This window comes from Alosa alosa, chromosome 6, assembly GCF_017589495.1.
Source record: "Alosa alosa isolate M-15738 ecotype Scorff River chromosome 6, AALO_Geno_1.1, whole genome shotgun sequence".
Taxonomy (NCBI): Eukaryota; Metazoa; Chordata; class Actinopteri; order Clupeiformes; family Clupeidae; genus Alosa; species Alosa alosa.
The window spans coordinates 27,075,074-27,097,014 of NC_063194.1; the positions used below are offsets into that span (position 1 = coordinate 27,075,074).

Here is a 21,941-nt window from a genome sequence, read left to right on the forward strand (position 1 = left end):
ACAACATTTTTTGCATTGTGACATGTTATGTTGCATTGTTCCCTCGTTTGTTTGAAATCTCTGATTGGCCACCTGTTTGTTCGAGGGATTTGCGACACCCTTCCCCAGCTGTTTTTAGCATCGGTGTGAACGGAATTATTTTTAAAAACGAAGGAGGGGAAACATCAGTTTTCTACCATATTACATATTTCGTGGTCATAGATTTTTCTACCGGGTGTTGACAGCGCAATAACTAAAAACAAAAATGACAGAAAATAATGTTATTTGTTAAGGCAATGTTAAGGCAAGAAGGATGGTTCGGGTGTTCTTCCTACAGCTCACGGTAAGCTATTTCGTTCTGGCTCTGATTGTAGGTCTATCCAATTGAGCGCAGAGGCATTTCCCCCCCTGTATCCGTTGAAACACACCCCATAATCTCGTCCCAATGGAGCAGTATCAGACTCAAATTCTGAGAAATTCTGGCTATAGCAACATTAAAATAGTCAGAGAATCCAGAAAACAAGGAAAAGGGCTGAAAAGCAATATGGCCATGGTATTTTAGGTCTAAGATGGCACTGCGTTGAAACCAGACCTGTTTCTGTAAAGAAAATCATTGTATGGGCTCAGAGAAATTTCCAGTAACCACTGTCTATGAACACAGTGTAATGCTCCATCCACAAATGCTAGTTAAAAGCATACAAATCATATTCAGACATGATACAGATATGCCACCATCTTATCTGGGCCCAAACTCATTTAAGATGGACCGATGTAAAGTGGAAAACGGCCCTGTGGTTAGACCAATCAAAATGTGTAATTCTTTTTTGTAAATCATGGACTCTCCATTCTCAGGGCTAAAGAGGAGAGGGGCTATCCAATTAGTGCACAGTTCAAAAGCTAGCGTGATGGTATGGTGGTGCATTAGTGCCTACTGTATGGCCAGAGACTTTCTTATGAGGAGACAGCACTCAAAAAAATCCTAGAAATGTCAGTTGTCTACACATATCACACCCGTTCTGCAGCAAAACGTCGACATGTGAATACCTTGAGCCAATCATGTGCTGTGTTGTGAAGACATCGTGCCAATCATGTGTTGTGATCTCGGCACTGGAGCAAGATTGGTGTGAAGCCTTGCGCGCGCGCATTTCTGCCGAAATGATGGAGGGACTTGCCTAAAAGGACTTTCCTATGGCATGGGCATCTTGCTAATCTGGCACATCATGATGTATACAGGTTTTGAGCAACATATATTGCCATCCAGACAATGTCTTCTTCAGGAAGACCCTGTCAATTCTGTGTTAAAACAAACTTAAAAAAAAAAAAAAAAAAAACTCACAGAAAAAGAAGGGTTCGTGGTCTGCCAGAGTAACCTTTGTCTTCTTCATCAGTGAGTTTTTTTTGCCATTTTGCGGAGTGCATTAATTTACCACCATCTGCTGGACTGACATGTGATGGCAAATGTACCCTGTGCCCTCATTCTAGCTGCCGGGTGAATAAGATGAATTGGAGTGAAACTCCAATTTTTAAAAAACAATAACATGATTAAAATCCATGAAATTCCGGTTATATACATATCTTGCGGTAACTAGTTTGAGGTTATGTGGAGCTACAGTAAGCCACAAAATTATGGGAAATGTCAAGTATGTTATCGTCAATTCTGTGTTAATTCTGTATTAATTCTGCATAGATTAATGAGAACAGAGTTGGCAATGACTAACAGTTATATGTGTATAGTGTCATCTCTGTTTACGATTTTGCTCTTAAAATGATGACTAAATATGTATTTTTGTTTTAAATGTATATCAGAAGTTGTGTTACAGCTAATATTTTGTGTATTATATATATTGTAAAATTGATATAGGTTAAAGCAGGACAAAAAGGTGCAATCAAGGCCCGTAGCCCCATTTTGCCAACAACCATATATTTGTTCAGATTATAACATGTTTTGTTTATAACTTGAACAAACACACTTTTCCACAATATTATTATTTTTAGATGCACCTGTATATCTGTAACCTGGTAATAGCCAGATGAATTTTGCTCCGCCTAGCTCCACTTATCCATCTGGAACCGATCCATTGAAGTGTTGCTTCAGAAGGCTGGGCCTAATCAAAAAATGCTTGCATATGATTGAATAAGCCACTTGTCCGTCATCTATTGACGTGCTACTTCAACCACTCACATCGAAGCCAACCCGTGACGCTAATAACAGACTCACAGTCGCTTCTACGCTATGTCACATCTATGAAACTCCCGCCCTGCGTCCTGATTGGCTAAACCATAAAGTTGGTTGGAGAAATCACTCTCAATGGAAGAGGTCCCAGATGGATGTGAGTGAAGCTACAGTAGGCGGAGCTAAGCGGAACGACATTCATCTGGCTAGGGTCAGGTTAGTATATCTGAGCCTTTTCCCAAATTGGCTTTGGATATTTATACTGGACCCTGCTCCATCTGTTGTTAAGAATGAGCTGCTTCTCCTCATCAGAGTAGCAAATGTTGCATAATTGCAGGGTCATAGGCGGCAGATCTTGTAGGCTATCTGACACAGTGAGCGTCACATCTTGACTCTCACTTAGAGGGCTCTTCCTATCATTTCCCTCTTCTCTTTCTTCTCAACTGCCTGATTTCTATCCCCCGTCTCCTGTGTTGGATTTCTTAAAACAACAAGTCTCTAAATTACTGAACAATAATATAATTGTGCCATGAGATAATATCCTTCACAACATTATCCATCCTATATAACATTGATATAGCTTTGTTTTCAATGCAGGTTAGCTAACTGCATCTCCACTGAATTTCAACGACATTTTCATTATTTAGCATCTCATTGGTAGCCCTATTCGCCTTATTCACCCGGCGGCCATAACGAGGCTAAAGGGTACACTTGCCATTACACCTCAGTCCAGCAGATGGTGGTGGTAATGCACTCCGTTTGCAAACTGGCAAAAAAAAGCTCACTGATTAAAGAAGAAGGGTTCACTGGCCTGTTCTTCTTCTTCAGTGAACAATTAGGATGATGAGGCACACCTACCCGCTAAGCTCCACCCCCTAAAAGACAGACATGAAAGCGAAGCAGACAGGCACAGGCAGATTGTGGTGGTAATGCACTCCATTTGTAAACTGCCAAAAAAAACTCACTGATAAAGAACAACAGGCCAGTGAACCCTTCTTCTTTTCCTGTGAGCTTTTTTTGGCAGTTTGCAAACGGAGTGCATTACCACCACCATCTGCTGGACTGAGGTGTAATGGCAAGTGTACCCTTTAGCCTCGTTCTGGCCGTCGGGTTGAATAAGGCCTAATGAATCTCTACCTTTCTTATATAGTGTGCTGAAACAGACAAGAACTGCCAGAGAGACCTCTGCTGTAGTCAATGCTGAAGGTGTAAAATGGTGTTTCCACTGTCTGATTGAATTGGTGTTATTTTAATGGCCAAAAAATGAGCTTTTCCTTCAAAAAAAGGAAATTTCTAAATGTCCCTAAACTTTTGAACAGTAGTGGAGGCTTTATATATATATATATGGTCAACATTCATAAAAGAAAAAATAATTCTCAGGTCTTTTGGAGCCTTGATGATTTTATTCTTGATTGATTGAACTATGTAAATAACTCTATATTTTTAAAATTATGGAAAATCGTCACTCTTAGTTCAGAAAGAATGTTTGGCACAAGGGCACTCATATGCATTTGCCAAACAGCACTTCAGCACCACTGTAGTTAGATTTGTTCTCAAGCACAAAATGACAAAATCCACCAGTCCTCTAGATGGCATCACTACCTTACTTTTTAAAAGTTAAAAGTCATGTTTATGGCAGCAATGGGGTAATACAAGGAAGACACTGAGAAAGGAGATCCTGAGAAAATACATGAATTAGAATAAGTTCTAAAACTTAGAAAGGTTAAGTTACTCTTGGATGCTTAATTAACTCTTTGCAAAAACATGGTCAGTGTCAAATGAATCTGTCAGAAAACCTAATTCTGTCAAATTTAGTCTATAACCCTCTCATATGCAATGGCACAAATTATATATGAACTACCTCAACTATTATTTTGGGTAACTTTATATTACTGGGCTTACTGAGGTCTAAATATTGGAAAGTAAAGACAGATATAAACATAACAGTGCCTAATATGAAAGCTTGAGAAAAGAGTGCTTTGCCCCCAAACAGGCATACACCCCCCCTTCCCCCCAACACACACCCTCATACCACTACATCACACCCCCCAAACACGCACACCATATATACCCACACAACCACCCCCACCCTGCCATACACACACACACCATTGTATCACCCCCACCCAAACACACAACATACCCACTCCCCACACACACAGGTAGCCCCCCACTATTTCATCACCCCCCACACACACACACAAACCATACTCTCCCATACACACACACAATATACCTTTTCAATTAGCCTACTATTACTACTTTTAATTTATTATTTAAAGTTGAGCTGGCTCTTAATCACAATCATTTAATTACTTATAATTCCTTTTATGACTACATGACAATAAACTACTTGAACTTGAACTTGAGCTTTACCGGTGAAGACAAAATGCATTCCAAAAACCCAGATAGAGGCCAGTGGACCACTATCGGCCCATTTGGGGCAGGTCTGGAGGCCCACTAACATTTTGTGCATCAGTTTACAAGCGGTCCAATGGATTTGCCCACCTTTTTGCCACTTGCTGTCAATACAATTAATTATTTATTAATTTATACACCTACATTGATTTGAATAGCGTTTCCTTTATTCTCTAAATATAGGTTAAAGAATACATACATAACTTACCCTCTACCTAAAGACACACATTGAAACTGCCTTAGAAACATAGCTGTTCCTTGAATCCTTCATACCCTCACACACAGGAGAACATGAGACATCTAGCCTGGATGCCAGCTGAACTTAGCCCCGCCCACAACATTTGAGGTCGGGAAGTTCGGTCTGGACTTGTTCCGTTGTGGAGCAACTATGTCCGAACCAGAGCGTTTCGGACCAGAAGAACTCTTGAACGGTTTTGTTCAGAGCTGAAAATGCAACTGTGTTTGACAGAGGACAGACGTAGGTTGCTAGTGACAAAATATTAGCTTTCAGTATGGTATGATGTCTTTGTAGGCCTAAATGACGTTTAATTACAAAGTGTTTAATTCATCCCGGTTCTCCCTAACAAAAACGCTGCTAGAACATAGACATTTTTACGCCATTGCGTCTATTGTAGAAGATATTGACAGTGCAAATAACTTTAAAAAAAACGACCAGAAAACAATGTTAAGGCAATTGTGGAGAAGGATGGTTTGGGTGTTCTTCCTACAGGATTCACTCTGTATCGGTTGAAACATGCCCCATAATCACATCCCAATGGAGCAGTATCAGACTCATATTCTGACTAGAATTTGAGTATGACGACATCAGGCTAGCAATTCACCAGTTAGACCCAGAGAAAGTGACATTGTGCATGAGTGTAAACTCTCACAGGACACTCGCATGTGATGGGAATAGATGGAATAGTGCACAACAGGAGAGGTTTAGAAAATACATTATTATGATTGTTTTTAGTCCAATTCCATACACAATTACTTTTGAGGGCATGGTGACAGGTAATGGTTACAAACAACTCATAAATCCCACTCATGAAAAGCAACAATTAATAATTAATTTGCTGCAGATTTGCAATGAGATTTAATATTAGGCTAGGCCCAGGCCTACTGTTCATTTGCTGCAAATTTGCCACTTGATTGATGTGTGGAGAGAAGAACTTTAAATAAAGCCTGGGCTACTAAGTTGCGTTATTGTCTTGCTACAGCTTAGCCTAATAAAAACAAAAAATCATCAGATAGGTAACTGGTATAACTAATATAGAATTTTCTTTTGTAGGCTGAACCCTTCTGTAGCCTATTTCTGCGTTCCTTGGTTAAATATGACATTTTGCATCAGGAGCTGTTATTAAGATCGTACACACTTTACATCAAACTCAAGGGAGGGATCAGCCAGAGAGAGTATGTGGTTTGCCGAAGGATGAACGTCAGTTTTCTTTAGTTTAGGGCAGGTTCGGACCGTTTGTCCAACCCCTCTCTCTTTTGTTCCTGAACAGGCAAGTGGTTCAGGCGTTTGATGAAGTTCATTACAAAAACGGCAACTGAAGAAACGTGTATTCGTGTGCGTGTGTATACAGGCCTTTATTAATGGCCCATTCGAGCACCGAACAACTTTGAAACAAGGAACCGAACTGTCCCCTCACGAAGATGCGAATGGATTTGTCAAGGTGGTCCACCAGGTGGAGAACGAAAAGATGGTGTTTACATCCTACTGCAACCACTATCATTTTTCTTCTGCACGCCTCAATAGTGACAGCAGGTAAGATGTGTCAGATAACTATTAGACTTGCTTTGTTCGTATCCTATCTTTACCGTTTTTTGTAGGCTATGTCACTTCTCTACGACAGCAGGCTTACCTCTATCTGTACGCTACTGACAACAAACGTTGGTTACTTTTTCACGTTGTCTTCCAGTTTGTCCAGGGCAAGCTGCTCTGCGAGTGATAGCCTACTGATTGCAGCTTTTTGCCTCTGAACGCAACAATAGAATAAAACACGTGCCACCTTGCACTGAAACTCTCTGTTTCAGTCTCACATAGCCTACTAAATGAATGAGCAGACAATGAGTAGTAGATAGCGATCAACAGTCCCCTCCCAGCCCTATAAAATAATGTCAATGTGCGATTGCCGAGACAGCTGAAAATATAGCCAATAGGCTAATTAATTAGGTTTCCAACTTCTTGCTATCTGATTCAACCAAACGAAATTCTTTCGTCCTGCCCTCACTGCGAAATAACCTCGTTATAAAAATCGCATAGCAATTAAAGGGGCATGTGTAGCCTATGGATTCGGGTTATTACCAAAATAAAATCTAATCAATCAATTCTAAAACTAAGGCAACCAATGGAGGGCCTTAAGAACCAGTGTGATGGGCCCTCATTCTGGTCTGCATTTTGTATCTGGAAATTATGCTGAACAAAAATACATTCGTTTTCACTCCCATTTCTTGTGGGTTTAAGTAAAAGATCTAAGACTTCCTTTAAGCACATTAAAGGTCTTCACAAATGTGGTAGGCTATTAAGGACAGTAGGCCTACCTGTTATCACAACCGCTCTGGTGGATATCCCTGCAGTCAGCATGCCGGTTGCATGCAAAACTGCTTCAAAACACTGTGGCACAACTCTTGGGTGATAACACTGCACATTTTAGAGTAGTGTTTTATTGTGACTATTCCAAAAGACATTGATTCATAAATTAATAAAAAAAATAACAACAGAAAGAAAGTGTTTAAAAGGCTATTAGAGCTTTCTTTGTATAACCACTGGTCAGGAGGCCCAAAAAGTTTTAGTTTTGTTCCGTCGCTCCATAGAATTAACTGCCAAACCTATTGTCACTCATTTATATGGTTCAGTATTCTGTTCATGCTTATAGAACAGTAGTATGTTTGGATGAGGCAGAATGAAGAATACCCTGAAAGGTGCACCATGTTTAAAGTGAAGCATGGCCGTGGCCAGGTGATGCTCTAGGTCTATCCGAGAGCAAAGCACATTCACGGTGGGAAAAACAACGTAATCACGGGGGCGGTCCTTGTTATTCCCAGGTGGCATGAACGGACCATTATCTTAGGAGCTGTCATTTTTCCTTAGTAAGAGTAGGTCTGAGAGGCTTTGTGAATTAGTTTTAAGAGAAAACTCCTAGCTAAAATCTTTTATAGTGCGATTTAGTAGTAGGCTACTCCTAGTGGTAAGATAAAATGCTTTGTGAATACGGTAGATCCAGTAAGTGTCCTATAGGCCACTGTAGGAAGCCAATGAAGAGTTACTAAGAGAGGAGTTATATGTGTCCGGTGGCTGATTAAAGACCAGGGCCTGTATTCACAAAGAATTTTAAGGCTAAAAGTAGCTCTTAACTGGTGAATTTAGGAGAAACTCCTAAAAATAATGGGCATGACACTAACTCTAGGACTCCTATTTTTTTTGCCTAAGGGTAATTCAGGAAGCATTTTTTTTTTAAAGTATATTTCTTTGGGCTTTTTATGCCTTTAATCAGACAGGATAGTGGAGAATGACAGGAAGTGAGTGGGAGAGAGAGTCGGGGTGGGATCCGGAAAGGACCACAGGGCGGGAATCGAACCCGGGTCGCCAGCGTACGGTGCAGGTGCCCCAGCCAGTCGCGCCACAGCTGGGGCCACGAAGCATTTTAGCCCTAAAAGTAGCACCAAAGTCTGGGACAGCTTAGAAGAAGTCGAGAGGACTCCTAACTCACTAAGACCTATTCACAAACGATCCTAAGCTGCTTTTTGTGGCATTTCACGTCGCAATGTTTTGAATGCAGCTACAAGAGCTCTCATTTTCATTGTAAATCAAATTAAATAGTTTTTCCTCTTTGCAACCATTTCGTTCAAAAATACTAAATTCTTTAATACTTCAAAATAACATTTGATAAATTAACCTTAAATTTTTTTGTAGCCATAGGTGTGTAGATTTGAACAAAATATAGTTTGGTTCTTACCGGGGCTTTTACTGCCTGAAATATCCGTGTATCCGGAATTGTGTACCACGCTCAGAGTTTAGTGCTGGGCTTGTGGGTGCCTATTCCCAACCTTTCTCACAGCACATCAACGGTTAGCCCGAGAATTCTCGTCGCAATTCAAAATTCCACTGGAGCTCCAAGCGGATTTGTACATGCAGCCTTACAACACTGTTTACAGCTCTTCAGTCACGTTAAAATGTAATTTTTGGTAGGCCTTACATAGCTAATTTAGATACACTTATGGTCTGGTTCTTGCGTTTCTTTAGGAATCCGCCGTCTTGGTTTGTATAGAAATTAATATTAGGCCTAAGTGACACATACACGTAAGAGGTTGGACATATGGGACGGTTGGTAATATGTGACGTTCCGAAATGTGTCTTTATACAGATTCATTTAAAATATCGCAAAGATACTGCATCAATCCGCAGTGTATTTCATTAGGCTACTAGGCTATTTGCTTTGTCAAGTCAAGTCAAGTCAAGTCAGTTTTATTTGTATAGCGCATTTAACGTGCACAGATTGCAATCCAAAGCGCTCCACATATAGGCTAAGGTATGAGCTAGGCGCGTAACTGAAGCGTTCCGTTCGCGACGCGTAAAATCCATTTTAGATGAATGGTCTATTTTTTTCGAACGTACGCCCCACTGTCACGTCTGGTGTAGCCACTTCCATTGATTATAATGGAAGCTAATTGTTGCAGTAGACGCAACGAGAACGGAACGCTTCAGTTACGCGCCTGGTGTAGCTCAGCCCTAAGACATTGTCATTGACACATAGACTAACAAAGACAATAGCGGATGGAGCGGCGTAGTCGCCAGCGTACCCGTGACACCAAGACATAGAACTACATTTAAGAAATAACAAACGCAAAAGATGCCGGACGGAGCGGCGTAGTCGCCAGCGTACCCGTGACACCAAGACATACAACAAACAAATTAATAAATAAAATAAATAAAAATTAAAAATAAAACTAGATGTACCGCATAGCGGTACAAAATATGACCGCCGCTCAGTCCTGTACATCCGTTCCGCGAAAATAAATCACACTTCAATTTGTCTCCATTTTTACTCCATCCCCCACTCTTGAAACTTTTGTGTATGCTTGTTTGGCATGCCTGAGTGTGTGTGTGCGGCTGCACAGAAAGTAGCCTACTGGTGCTGAAAAGGTGAATAGATTGTAGAATAGCCAAAGAAGATGTAGCATTGTTAAAAAACCTTTAAAATCTCTAAACAATCACAAGTAGGGCAGTTCATCACAGTTCATCCATTGCAACGGGATTGATGAAAGGTCACTTACACTTGTAGGCTACATTGTATTTGGGAAAAGCAAAAGGTATCAGCATAATGTTATTTATTTATTTATTTATTTATAAACAAAAACATCTCTGTCAGTTCCATGCCGTTTTCAACAGCTATCAAAAACAAAGGTCATTTTTGGATGGTCGTTTTTGTGAATGTTTCTTCATCTACATAAGATTTTAGTCATCTTTAGTTCATGTAATACTTTATTGTCAATGCACAAATTAAGTAACAGTAGTCTGAAACGTTATTGTTAATGCACAAATTAAGTAACAGTAGTCTGAAACGAAATGCTGTTTTACATCTAACCAGTGGTGCAAATAACTGACATGTCCAAATGGGCCTTGATGAAATGCGTCGCTAGACTGTTCATACACATTTTAACGGGCCAAAGTTGAAGAGCTGTTGTCCGTTATTGTTCGTGCAAATATAGGCTGATTCATGTTCCCTTGCATTGTTTAATTTTCCGATTGAGATATCCACGCTCTGGCTATTCTAAATGCAAAAATGCATCAGGGAGTTATGACAAAACTGTAACTAACAAACTAGATCCTAATAGAAAGCTGTTAGCCTCCCTAAGCTACAGGTAGGCTTATAAGGAGGGCCTATTTACAACATAAATTGTCAATAGGCTATGCTGGCGACACAAATAAAATCTCCTTTGGAAACCAATGGCTTACGCCTTACAGTATCAAGCAGACTTAAACTGCCATATCGCGGGCGAAAAGTTGTAATAAAATTCACGCAGCTCCATGAGTCAAGGAAAGCGCGAATGAAGTAGCCACTTCTAAATGGGACCCACTACACAGTAGCTTAAGGAGTTGTGTTGCTAAAGCAGCCATAATGAAATGAAGGTGTCATTGTTTGGATACTTCACACACACGTGCTTTTTAATTTCACAGACTACAACTACCAAGCTGGAATCAAAGCACATCTATTCCCCTCTCACACCCTGCACGCACTTAAAACAAAATAAACAGGCGTCTTAGTCTCACGCATGTATAGGCAAAACTGTATCAGACCGGTGTAACGTTGGTAAATCTTCCATTGCACAGAATGATTTTTGTAGCACCTGCAACAAATGACAGTCGAAAGATACAATTACAGTGCTGCTATCAATTTGCTTGGTATAACCGCATTTATAGTTTTCTACAAATGCAATCAATCAAATTGGCCTCCATCACTCAACCAACGCTAACGGTAACATTACCTAGGTCCTTATTGATATTATAAGATTAACGTACCTGCAGTAAAAACCAAGCATGTCCGATAAACATCCTCAGATTTATTTCGGCTTCAAGAAGAAATGGGAATTACATTTCATGTGAACATAGTCCTACCCTTATTAGACGTTCTCTGCGGTAAACTACAGTCCTTGTAGGAAGCGTCCATTGTTTTTCCAACCCACTTTTAACTTCCAACAAAATTACGTCTCACTGCAACGATGTGCCATCTAGTGGACAAACGACTACTTATCGCCAATACTGGAAATGCACCCATGATGATGATGATGATGAATATTTGGCTTTCTTTTAATCCTACTGAATTTGTAATTATGTATCGGCCGTTCTAATACCGCTAAATGTACACATAACCTAATTTTTTTAGACCCCCCCATGGATGAAATTCTACGAAACTTGGCATACCCCCAGAGAATGCCAGGTCAATCATACACATAAAATTTGGTGCAGTTCTGAACATCTTAACTGAAGATAGGGGCGATTAAAGCAGAATAATATTGCATTTTCATTTTTTACTGGGGGGGTGCAAATCACAAATGAGTGATTATGGGCCAGGTTGATGTGGGCCCTTGAGACCAACATACCATAAAAGATTCTTCATCCTCAGTGCCACGGTTCAGGTAGTTATTTAGGAAAAACTGCTTTTTTTTATGGGTTCGGGGCCCAGCACGGGGGGGAGGGCCCCCGGGGGACTAAACGAAATTTTTCCCAAAAAAGTCTAGTGGGGCTACATACCCACCAAAATTCATGTGCCCCGGTGGTTCGGTGTCCCGGGTATCGTTGACCAAAAATTCAGGAAGTAGATGAGGGGAAAAAAAAAAAAAAAAAAAAAAAAAAACTTTGACAATCCCTATATGACCGCTTTGCTAGCGGCGGTCATAATTAGTCCAATTTCCAAACGGCTGAAAATGTCCAAGGGCAATGATGACTCGCGTGAAACTGTGCACAGCTGTGTCTCCACAACCGATGCATGCAATGCCAACAAAGTTCTTTACACTCACTGGCAGTCTGGAGATAACGTGAACGTTAGGCCTTGTTATAGTCTGGATATCACTGGAAGCATAACAGTCCGAAGTCATAGGTGATCTTGTAGATCAGCAACTCGGTGGACTTTTAACAGCGACCGTTTGTTGGTCCGCAATGCAGAGTTCTTCAACGTTAACGTTAACGTTAGTCTGCTCAATCCAGACTCCAGGCAGTTGGCATGGCAGCTCACTGGTCAGAAACAGCTCGGCGGCCTCAGCAGATCTTTCTCAGAGTAGCTCCAGCTGCTGTCCCGAGAAAATCCCCTCGACCAGACAGTGAAGTGCAGCACTGGCTCACAGATGGATGGGAAGGATGTAAGAGGCCCAGGGCAAAAGCTAGCCATAGCAAGCTCCCAATGGACAGACGTTAACAACATCAGCCGACTTGAAAGCAGTAAAAAGGACTAAGAGAATAACACGAAAACTATACTCAAAAATAACGTAAATAAAGAGAGAAAACATTTAACTAGACAAATCAATACAAAAAATAAACGTGACATTACATAAAATTACGAACATTATATAAAAACAAACAAAAACATGATGCCAGACGGAGCGGCGTGTCTCGCCAGCGTCCCCGTAACCTAGCAACCTAGTGACTTTGTCTTACTCTTTATTCATTTAGGCTATTTCATCATCTTCCTTCCTTCGCAGCACTTGTGTAGCACACACATTCTCACCAGCAAAGACCTGTCATCTGTCACCCATCATCGTAGGGGAGGTTGACTTGTGCCTTGAATTACCCATATGATGTTTGTCAATTTTAAAGACAAATTTTCATGTAAAGACATTTGCAGTTTGTTTCGTAACTATTGAATTACAACATTGTGAAAGATCGTAATTCCGACGACTACAAACCCATCAGTCGCGCTAGTGACGTTAGCTCATTCACAGCCAAACTAGATTGTACAAGCATACCAGCAACTGGTCTTAATTGGGCTTTCCTTGCCGATGAAAATACCATGAGTCAGAGGATTAAACACATCAGGTAAGTTGTATTCGTCCATAGACTGTACATTAGATACTGTTAAGTGACATAGCAGGCAGCAAGATGCAACCGTTAACTAGCATAACAGCTAATCTTATCGTTTCATTACGTTGGTGACGTACATCGTTCTAGACGAGAGATGTAGTCCACTGAGCGGATTCGCACAAAACCAACATAACTTTTGAAGTCTATCGAACAACAGTACTTTCTTGACGTGAAAAATTATCTTTTAAATTCACACACATCATATGTGAAATTCGTGGCACAATTCAAACTGGACCAAAAAATAATTGTTATCTCTCCATTAACTCCCGTTCATATTTTTTTGAAAGATAGGTCCCTTGTAGCGGAAGTAAAACGGAAGTCACTGGGACACTCTATAATGTTGAAAAAGTGAACTAATCAATCAATCAAACGCTGCCCGCCGACGTCACTGCTAAACTTTGACAAGCGCGACAGCGCAATGGGTTTTAGGAGGGTTTAGGACCATCAATGCTAGGCCTATATCATATTATACATAAGCCTAACATGTGAAGTAAGCCACTTTTCTATGCTGATTGCTGGCAGTTGGCTAGGCCTACTTAATGTTGTTAGCCTACGGCTGTAACGTATGGAACAGGGACGTGTTTAAGAGGGAGGGAGAAAGAGAGGCGCTTATTTTAGGTTACATTTTCGCTATATATCAAGATTAAACTTAGACAAGAAAATGTTTCACTTTGCCATTTCACACATTTTAACCTAATATGGCGTTAACTAAAAAGCATAATAGATTCAAAGCCAACTCTTAACATGCCTCAAATTTGACGTTAGGTTTCTAACACGACTAACTTCTGACGGATGAACATTAACGTGGTGGTGGTTATGTCGCTATTTTGCACACTTGCAGACTGCTGTTCATTTATCCTTTGAGTTGTCAGATACATCATCTGTGAAGCCAAACATTATTTGGTTTTGGTATAAATGTAGAGCCTTCCATATTTGCAAGTTGGCCTACCTCAGTCTGTCTCATTTGATCTGGCACTCGCTGTCGGTCTGTCGCGTCACTTGGTAACAATGTCAGGTTCGCTCGCGTGACGCATGCAACAGCACCTAAGCAGATTTTCTAAAATCGTAACGTTAACTCCTTAATATCTATGAAAAAAAATAAAAAGTCAAGTCATTTGTCTCAAGTCTAAGTCAAGTCTCAAGTCATGAATAGCAAGTCAAAGTCAAGTCGAGTCTTTTATACATGTTGATCAAGCAAGTCTCAAGTCCTAAAAAATGTGACTCGAGTCGGCCCGCCGGCCCACAGTTGCAAGGGTGGTTTTTCCGCTCACAGGCGCTAGGGGGAAGCGAGATGGCCACCATTTAACCCGAAAAAAGTCATATAACCATTCCAATGACTCTGAAGCGGTTAAATGAAGGTAAATTAAGCAAAAAAACTTGCATATTAAGCTAAAAAACCTGCATAATGTGCCTTTAAAGGGATATTCCACCATTTGGGGAATTAAACTCATTTTCCACCTCCACTTGAGTTAAACAATTGATTTTTACCTTTCTCAAGTTCATCCAGCCGTTCTCTCAGTCTGGCGATACTACTTTTAGCTCCAGCCTAGCATAGACCATTGAATCGGATTAGACCATTAGCATCTTGCCTGCTAGCATCACGTTTAAAAGTGACTAAGATTTCCGGTAATTTTCCTATTTAAAACTTGTCTCTTCTCAAGTTAGAAAGTGTATTAAGAATAATAGAAAATGAAACGTGGAGATTTTCTAGGCTGATTTGACATGGAACTATACTCTCATTCAGGTGTAATCACAGACCAAGTACTGTGTTCATTTTAGGACATACTCAAATCTCAGACTCATGTGTCAGACTCAAACAAAAAGGCATCAGGTCTCAGATGAAAAGGCATCACGTCACAGGCGTGCATCAGCGTCGGAGTAGCCTAAAAGTCACTCAGTCTCAGAAAAACCTCAGACAAACTGTATTACGTCTCGTAAAAAATGGCCTCGGACCAAAAGTCGTCAGCCTCAGAAAATCCTCTGCCAACTCTATGAAAGTCAAGTGTCAGACCAAAAAGTGTCATGTCTCGGAAAATCTCCGTCAGCTGAAACTGCTTCAAACCAAATGGCCTCGGCAACAGAAAAACCTCTGTCAGTATCAGACAAAACTTTGTCAGAAAAAAAGTTGTCAGAAAAAAAGTGATAAAAAAGAGATAATGTTGCCCAGATGAGGGAGCTGTTGACTAGCTTTCTGAATTAGCTAAAGTAGATAGCTAATTATGCTAAAGTTTATTTTAAGGCATATAGTGATCATGTGGGAAAAAAATCCATTTTGTTTTATTATAGTGTTACATTTTCCATCCCATAAAATGGTTATACCTGTCCTATAGCATCTATGATTAAATGTTTTAAGACAATGAAGCTAATTAAAATATGTAATACCTCATGAGTTTACCTTAGGGTGACCAGATTTGTCGGAACTAAAACCGGGACACCTTGTGCGTGACCGCGTTTAACGTGAACATGCGGCAGCTCAAACAGACACAGACATGTTTTCTTTAAGGCCTTTAAGGCCAGACATGTTTTCTTTAAGGCCAGGGGGTTCGGTGGTGTCACCCCCGATAAAATTTATTAAATATTGTTATGTAAACGCACAAGTTCTGCGCACTTTCAGTGAGAGAAAAAGGACCTGTACTATGCCGAAACACAAGTGCAAAGTCATTTGTTTGTCTCCTAAACATTGCTCACACGTTATCCAGACATGCATGAAAACATTTAACTCAACGTCATTTTGAGAATGATGACTTGGTCTTCAACATTGTCATAGCGTAGCCTGACCGCAAAAACGAGGCAGATATGAAGAGGCATTGCAAGAATGCTTATGGATACATTGTAACGTTGGTTGCAAAGATTATACAGACTGCTATTGACTGACACACGCACGCACACACACATTATCGAAATCATACGCCGGACGCTTTAGTCTTTCTACATGGGTTTAGTTAATGATCGGGCTATAATAAGACCATGTCGGATATGTAAACTCTGACAACCGGGACACTTTAATAGTGGTTGGTGTAAACTGGGACATTTTAGCGTCCCGACAGGCTTTTGTCAGGACTCGGGACACGCATCTCAAAATCGGGACTGTCCTGACATTGTCCCTGGGTTCGTTTGTATTCACATAGCAGCATTTAGATCAAAAGAAATGATATAACAATCCCATGTGAGACTAAACTTTTGTCAATAAACAACCCCACGCATGATTAAATTGTTCCATGATTGGTCACATTTGACAGCTGAGGACACCATCCCGAAGTCGCCTAACACTTAACAAAATGTAACTTATTAGAAGAGCTCCATATGTCCGTGCATGTCCAAAGTCAAAGGCTACTCTCCCACTCTCCCGTTCTCGCACGTAACACCGCTAAAGTTAGCCTTAGACGAACATTAGACGATTCGCTTGAAATTCAAAACATAGGCTAGCTAGATCTCTACTGTGTTAAAAGTCAAATAAACTTGTAATCTAGACTATGTAATGTGTAAAAAAATGTAAGCACATGTAGTTGTCCCGTAGTTCCGATTCAACTAGCCAGGTATGAAAACAGTCTTGTTACGCGGTTTCTAAGCTAGACATTTTTTTGTCACATACCTCAAACACTACAACAATCTGCTAGCTGTCTGTCCTTAAATACGCTGTAAAAAAACGGTGGTCCCTGTGGACAAGAACTACAACAGCCTGAACAAAAACAGCCTGGTCCAGCCTGGACCATGAAACATAACAAATTGTTCCAGCCAATCACTGACAAGATGATAGTTTCAGTTGCATGGGAGGAAGGGGCAAGGTTCAATAGCTCTCTTGTTTTGTTTGAAGTATCAACAGAAGTGATGTCACCCAACTGTGCTTAGAGAACCTTTAATAACTAGGTTAAATCAATTTGCTCATTTAACACAATGGGTAAGACCGGAGCTACAGTATGTGGAATTCTGTTTGATTTGAGTGGTTCTGAATACAGCCACACAGCACTTTTCCACTTACTTGCACTGTATTTAATACCGCAGCCACACGTGGTACAATTTGGTTTTACAAGAGCTGGGCTGGCACTAGCTGGTTTGCATGCTGACTTCAGTGGATATCTGTACAACATAATGTCAAAACGGTTGTTTCTTTGTATTCTTTCAAGATCAATCCTGGAAGATCCTTTATATGCAAATATTGCACCTTTAAACACCTGTAAAGGCATTGATGAGTCTGCTCAATATTCCCACATACAATACAATAGCTATAGTTCAAGAGCTTAGCTTGTTGACAAACTTTGCATTTTGCCCACCCTTAAAAATAGGGCCCAATGTCTCAAAAGCATCATGATAAAGAGATGAAAGCCACGTCAATCTAACATTGCAGCAAAAAGCAGAGGAATTATAAACTTTGGCAGAATCTGTCAAGAGTTTGGTAGTCTGGCATTTTGGCAGAAACAATCCTCTGTGCGTCTCAGTTGAACAGTTGGGGGAGATCAGCCTGCCACTGAAGGTGTTCTTCAGCTCAACAAGCCTATCAGTTAGAGTAGAAGTGTTGTTTAGAATACTCAGCTTGTCAAGCATTCACCTTTCTGCCATCGCCTCATTTTAATCCAGCTAAATTGCACCTCAAATGACAGAATTGGCTTTCCTATCAAACTTGTTCAGTCAGCTCAAGCTCAAGTACTTTAATTGCAGTCTCACACTCACATAATATAAAAGAACAATATAAAAACACAGTATAAAACAATATAATATAAAAGAACAATATAAAAACACAGTATAAAACAATATAATATAAAAGATTTTCATGATAGCATAATAAAATACAAAGAGGGTAATAGCGTAATAGACTAATAGCGGAGTAACGTGCAATCATAGTGCACAATGAAAGGCTTCAGATTATGGGTAATGTAGATATAACATATTGAACATTGTGTGTTTGTGGGAGGGTGCTGTCTGTGATCACTCGGTCAGGGATTTTAGACTGGGAAATGTGTACCTCACTCTAGCCTGGATGTCCTCGGCCAGCTGTCTGACAGCTGTTGGGGAAAAAAACTGTTGTGGAACCTCTTTCTATTGGTTCTGATGCTCTCTGGTTAGTAGTGCCTTCGTTGGTGTTTAGGAAGCGAGTATCTGGGGTGATGTTGCTCTTTTAGAATGGCCTGCAGTTTGTTCCTGCTGCACAGTGTGAAGAGAGTGTCTATGGAGGGGAGCTGTGTGCCAATAATCCTCTGTGCCATTTTAATAATCTGCTAAAGGGCCTTTTTATCCTTCACTGTAGTGTTTACGTATCATACAGTGATGTCTCTGGTGAGGATACTCTCCACTAGACCTCTGTAGGCCTGTCCAAGAAGCTGTCAACTCAAGCCAGCTTTCTTTAGTGACCAGGGGCCTCATGTACAAAGACTTGCATTGAATTCCTACTAAAACATCACGTGCGCGAAAATCTGGAAAGTAGCGGATGCACAAAAAAAATTCAGATGTATGAAACTGTGCGTATGCAGCAATCTGCACAACTTTTCTTTGTACATCCCAATTAACATGAAATAAAGGCCTGACATAAACGAGCATTACACTCCACCCTCCCTCCTCCGTCAATCACACTCATTTTAATGTGCTAACTAGAAGGCCACTCGAGAGCACAGACCTCAGCGAAGACAAAATGGCCTATCCCGCAATATTAATAAGAATGAAAACTCATTTGTGGATCCATCCGTACTCGAACCTGCTCCAAAATGTAATAATTGAAATCATCAAATTAAAAAAAAAGTTTATTTCCAGCGAATGTGAGGTAGAAGTGCTCTTAGCCAACAAAATGGCAAGAATCTTACGTCTTTATCATCTGTAAAATAACAAAAAAACAGTAGTGGCAGAGCGTGGCAGTAGCTACTAGGTTCAGAGACCGTGACAGATTCATTGGTCAGTCTGCAAGTAGGTGAGAGGGTTTGCATAACAGGGTTTGGTGGCCATTTGGACCATTACAAAATAACTGCATTAATTAATAAAGTCATTAAATCAAGATAGATTGAGAAAATTCAAGATACTTTATTGATCCCCAAGGGGAAATTCAATCGTGTCCAAATAAGAGACCACACATCGCGCACCCAAAGTAAAATAAACAAAGTTGATCCAGGCCACCTTGACAACATTACGATTTCTTGATCATATTCCTATAATTTGCACACAAGTGTGACAACAATAATGTGAATGCTTACTCGAGGAAAGTCAAAGTAGCCCATGCAGTCAATTACACAGGCTATAGCAGTGGTGTAGTCTACGTGATACGCAGGACTACACAGTATTCACCTTATTCAGCCCTGCCCATTTTTGTTAATTCCACGTTGTCTTTAAACTTCCGGTCGGCTAGCTACGTCTAGTTAGCTTCATTGGGATAACACGGCAGAAGAGGATAGAGAGGCTAACTTACAGAACAGCCGCTTCAAAGTCAGTTTTTTCCTAACTTCAGATAGGAAAGCTGTATAACAGAAATGTCTTAAGTCACCAAAATCCTAAATAAACGTTCCTAACTTTAGGATGACCCATAATATATGATGCCAGTCATCTCGATAGAGCTCTGCTATCTCAATGTATCGCAATGGATGTACTGCTCAATCGGAAGTTCGGAGACAATGTGGGCAAAGCTAGCGCCCCCATGTTTGCGCGCGGAATAAGGTGAATACCCACTTAAAAAGCATCACCATCTCAGTATCCTCACTTAAAATAGGCAAGGATAGGTATTAACATTTGGGGTTGATCACAGTATACCCACTACAGTTAACTATACTACATATCAGTATACCCACTACAGCTAACTACACTACACCACTGGGCTATAGCTATTCACTTGGATGATCCTTTCCCATATATGTATACTTTTGAATGAAAACTATTGGAGATATGAAGTGAAAACACCTGGCCAATGGCATGGGCAAATGCGTGAAGCTGACCCCATTCATCACAGGTTTCGAGGAAAGCTTTTCAAAATCTGAAATGTTTGATAAGCCATTCATCAACAATTGTGGAACTAAATATAAGGCTGTTTCTACAGTAAATAGGTTTCACATTCACTTTTAATTCTTGATATCCTCTGATAAGACTACAGTTGACATTATAGATGTAGGCTGTTGCATAGCTTAGTAGTATTTGCACATGTTGCATGCCCATTTATCTAGAAACATAGGCCTGCTTCGAATAACCGACATTTCACAATACTGTGCAAATAAAGGCCTAGACTCGTGATCAACTAATGTTGTTGCGCTGCCTTGCCTCTACGTGTCGCCAACTGGCGATACACATTGGAAATGTGCATTCACCACACATATAGTTGGCGTGGAGAAACCCGGGAGGAACCCGCATTCTCATGCTCATTTACTCTTGATACATCCGACCGAGAGCGTGAAAGATGGCGTACACAACATTTTTGTGCGTACGGAAGCTTTGTACATGAGTCCCCTGATGAAGTAGAGTGGTTGCAAAGCCTTCTTGACAGTGGTTGATGGTTTGCTGATCAGTGCAAGTTGTTGGAGATGTCAACACGGTCCACTTCCTTGCCCTTAAACCACAGAGGTTGCAGAGGGGTAGCTAGGATTAGCTCCGTGATCTTATCAATGTTAAGGATCAGGCTGATGTTTAAGGGCTGTGTGGAGACAGAGGTCCACAACACCACCTACTGTACCAATCTCGGTAATCAAAGGTGTAATGGAGTGCATTGTGGCAAGTGGTATAGGTTTTTAAGCCTTCACCTGTACACATAAGCTGACTAAGCTGCACCCAACTTGCACCCAAAGACATAGTTCACACATCAATAACCTTAACCCAATAAGGCACTCAGGCTCGTAAACTAAAACAGTAGGAGACATGGTTCCATAAAAGAAATCAAGCTTTTATTAACACCATGTACACAGACAATATATACACACACGTCAAACTAACACATGTACATGTACACACGCACATGTGTGTGCACAAGTACACTAAGACAGGAGAGAAAGGGGGATAGGATACAGGGCTGAGGCTTACTGGTGAGAGTTCAGCGAGTCTCCAGGGGGTCACTCACTCACACATGCTTTATCACTCATCAACACAACGGCAAAACAAACTCACAGCCAGTGAAAGGAAGTAGACATGGTACACAAGGGGTATCTCACCACTACAAGGGTCACTGCACCTCCACCTTGGGCCCTCAGCTCTTAAGAAACTGAGGAAGGGCTGAGACACTGGGTTAGTGGGGCCACACTCACACACAGATGCAGCCAAAATGGTAACAAACACAAAATACAGTACTTGCTGGCCCCAGCACTAGATATCAATAGCTATAAAAAGGACTCTGGCTATTTCAATTTCAATTTAATTGTACTTATAGAGCACCAAATCATTACACATGTCTCATGGCGCTTTACAGAGTGTTAGACAATCAGAGAGAAAAAAAAAAGAAAAGAAGGCTCATGGGTAAGAGGGGCGAGGAAAAACTCCCTAGAAATGGAGATACTGTAGGAGAAAACCTCGAGCAGATCCACGACTCAAGGGCCTGACCCATCTGCCTAGGGTCAGATACAGGACAGTAAGGTCTGTATACATGACAAATGCATACGTTAGTCAGGTGTAGAGAATAGAACATTGTGTTTAAAGCCACCTGAGGTGAATGTTACAAGAGGTGGGATGGTTACATATCCAATATGATAATGCATTAATCCTAATTTAGTGTCAGAAAGAAATGGAATTGTCCAGGGGATTAGGATTTGTCATATGGCAAGTGGTGGGCCGGCAGTACGGGCCAGGAATCCGGGCAAAGTTGTCATAGCGCAGGTGGTGGGTCGCTAGGCTGTGCGG

The 21,941-nt window shown here is 40.8% G+C and overlaps 1 protein-coding gene across 2 annotated transcripts in view; it reads left to right on the forward strand.

The window, feature by feature from the left end:
• The first annotated feature begins 6,039 nt into the window (after window positions 1-6,039).
• Window positions 6,040-21,941, forward strand: part of LOC125296671 (collagen alpha-1(XI) chain-like) — a 131,771-nt gene continuing 115,869 nt past the window's right edge. For both annotated transcript variants that reach the window (XM_048246710.1, XM_048246711.1), the window contains exon 1: window positions 6,040-6,341. In XM_048246710.1, coding sequence (XP_048102667.1) covers window positions 6,230-6,341 — 112 coding nt within the window. In that variant the 5' untranslated portion in view covers window positions 6,040-6,229. The remainder of the gene's footprint in view (window positions 6,342-21,941) is intronic.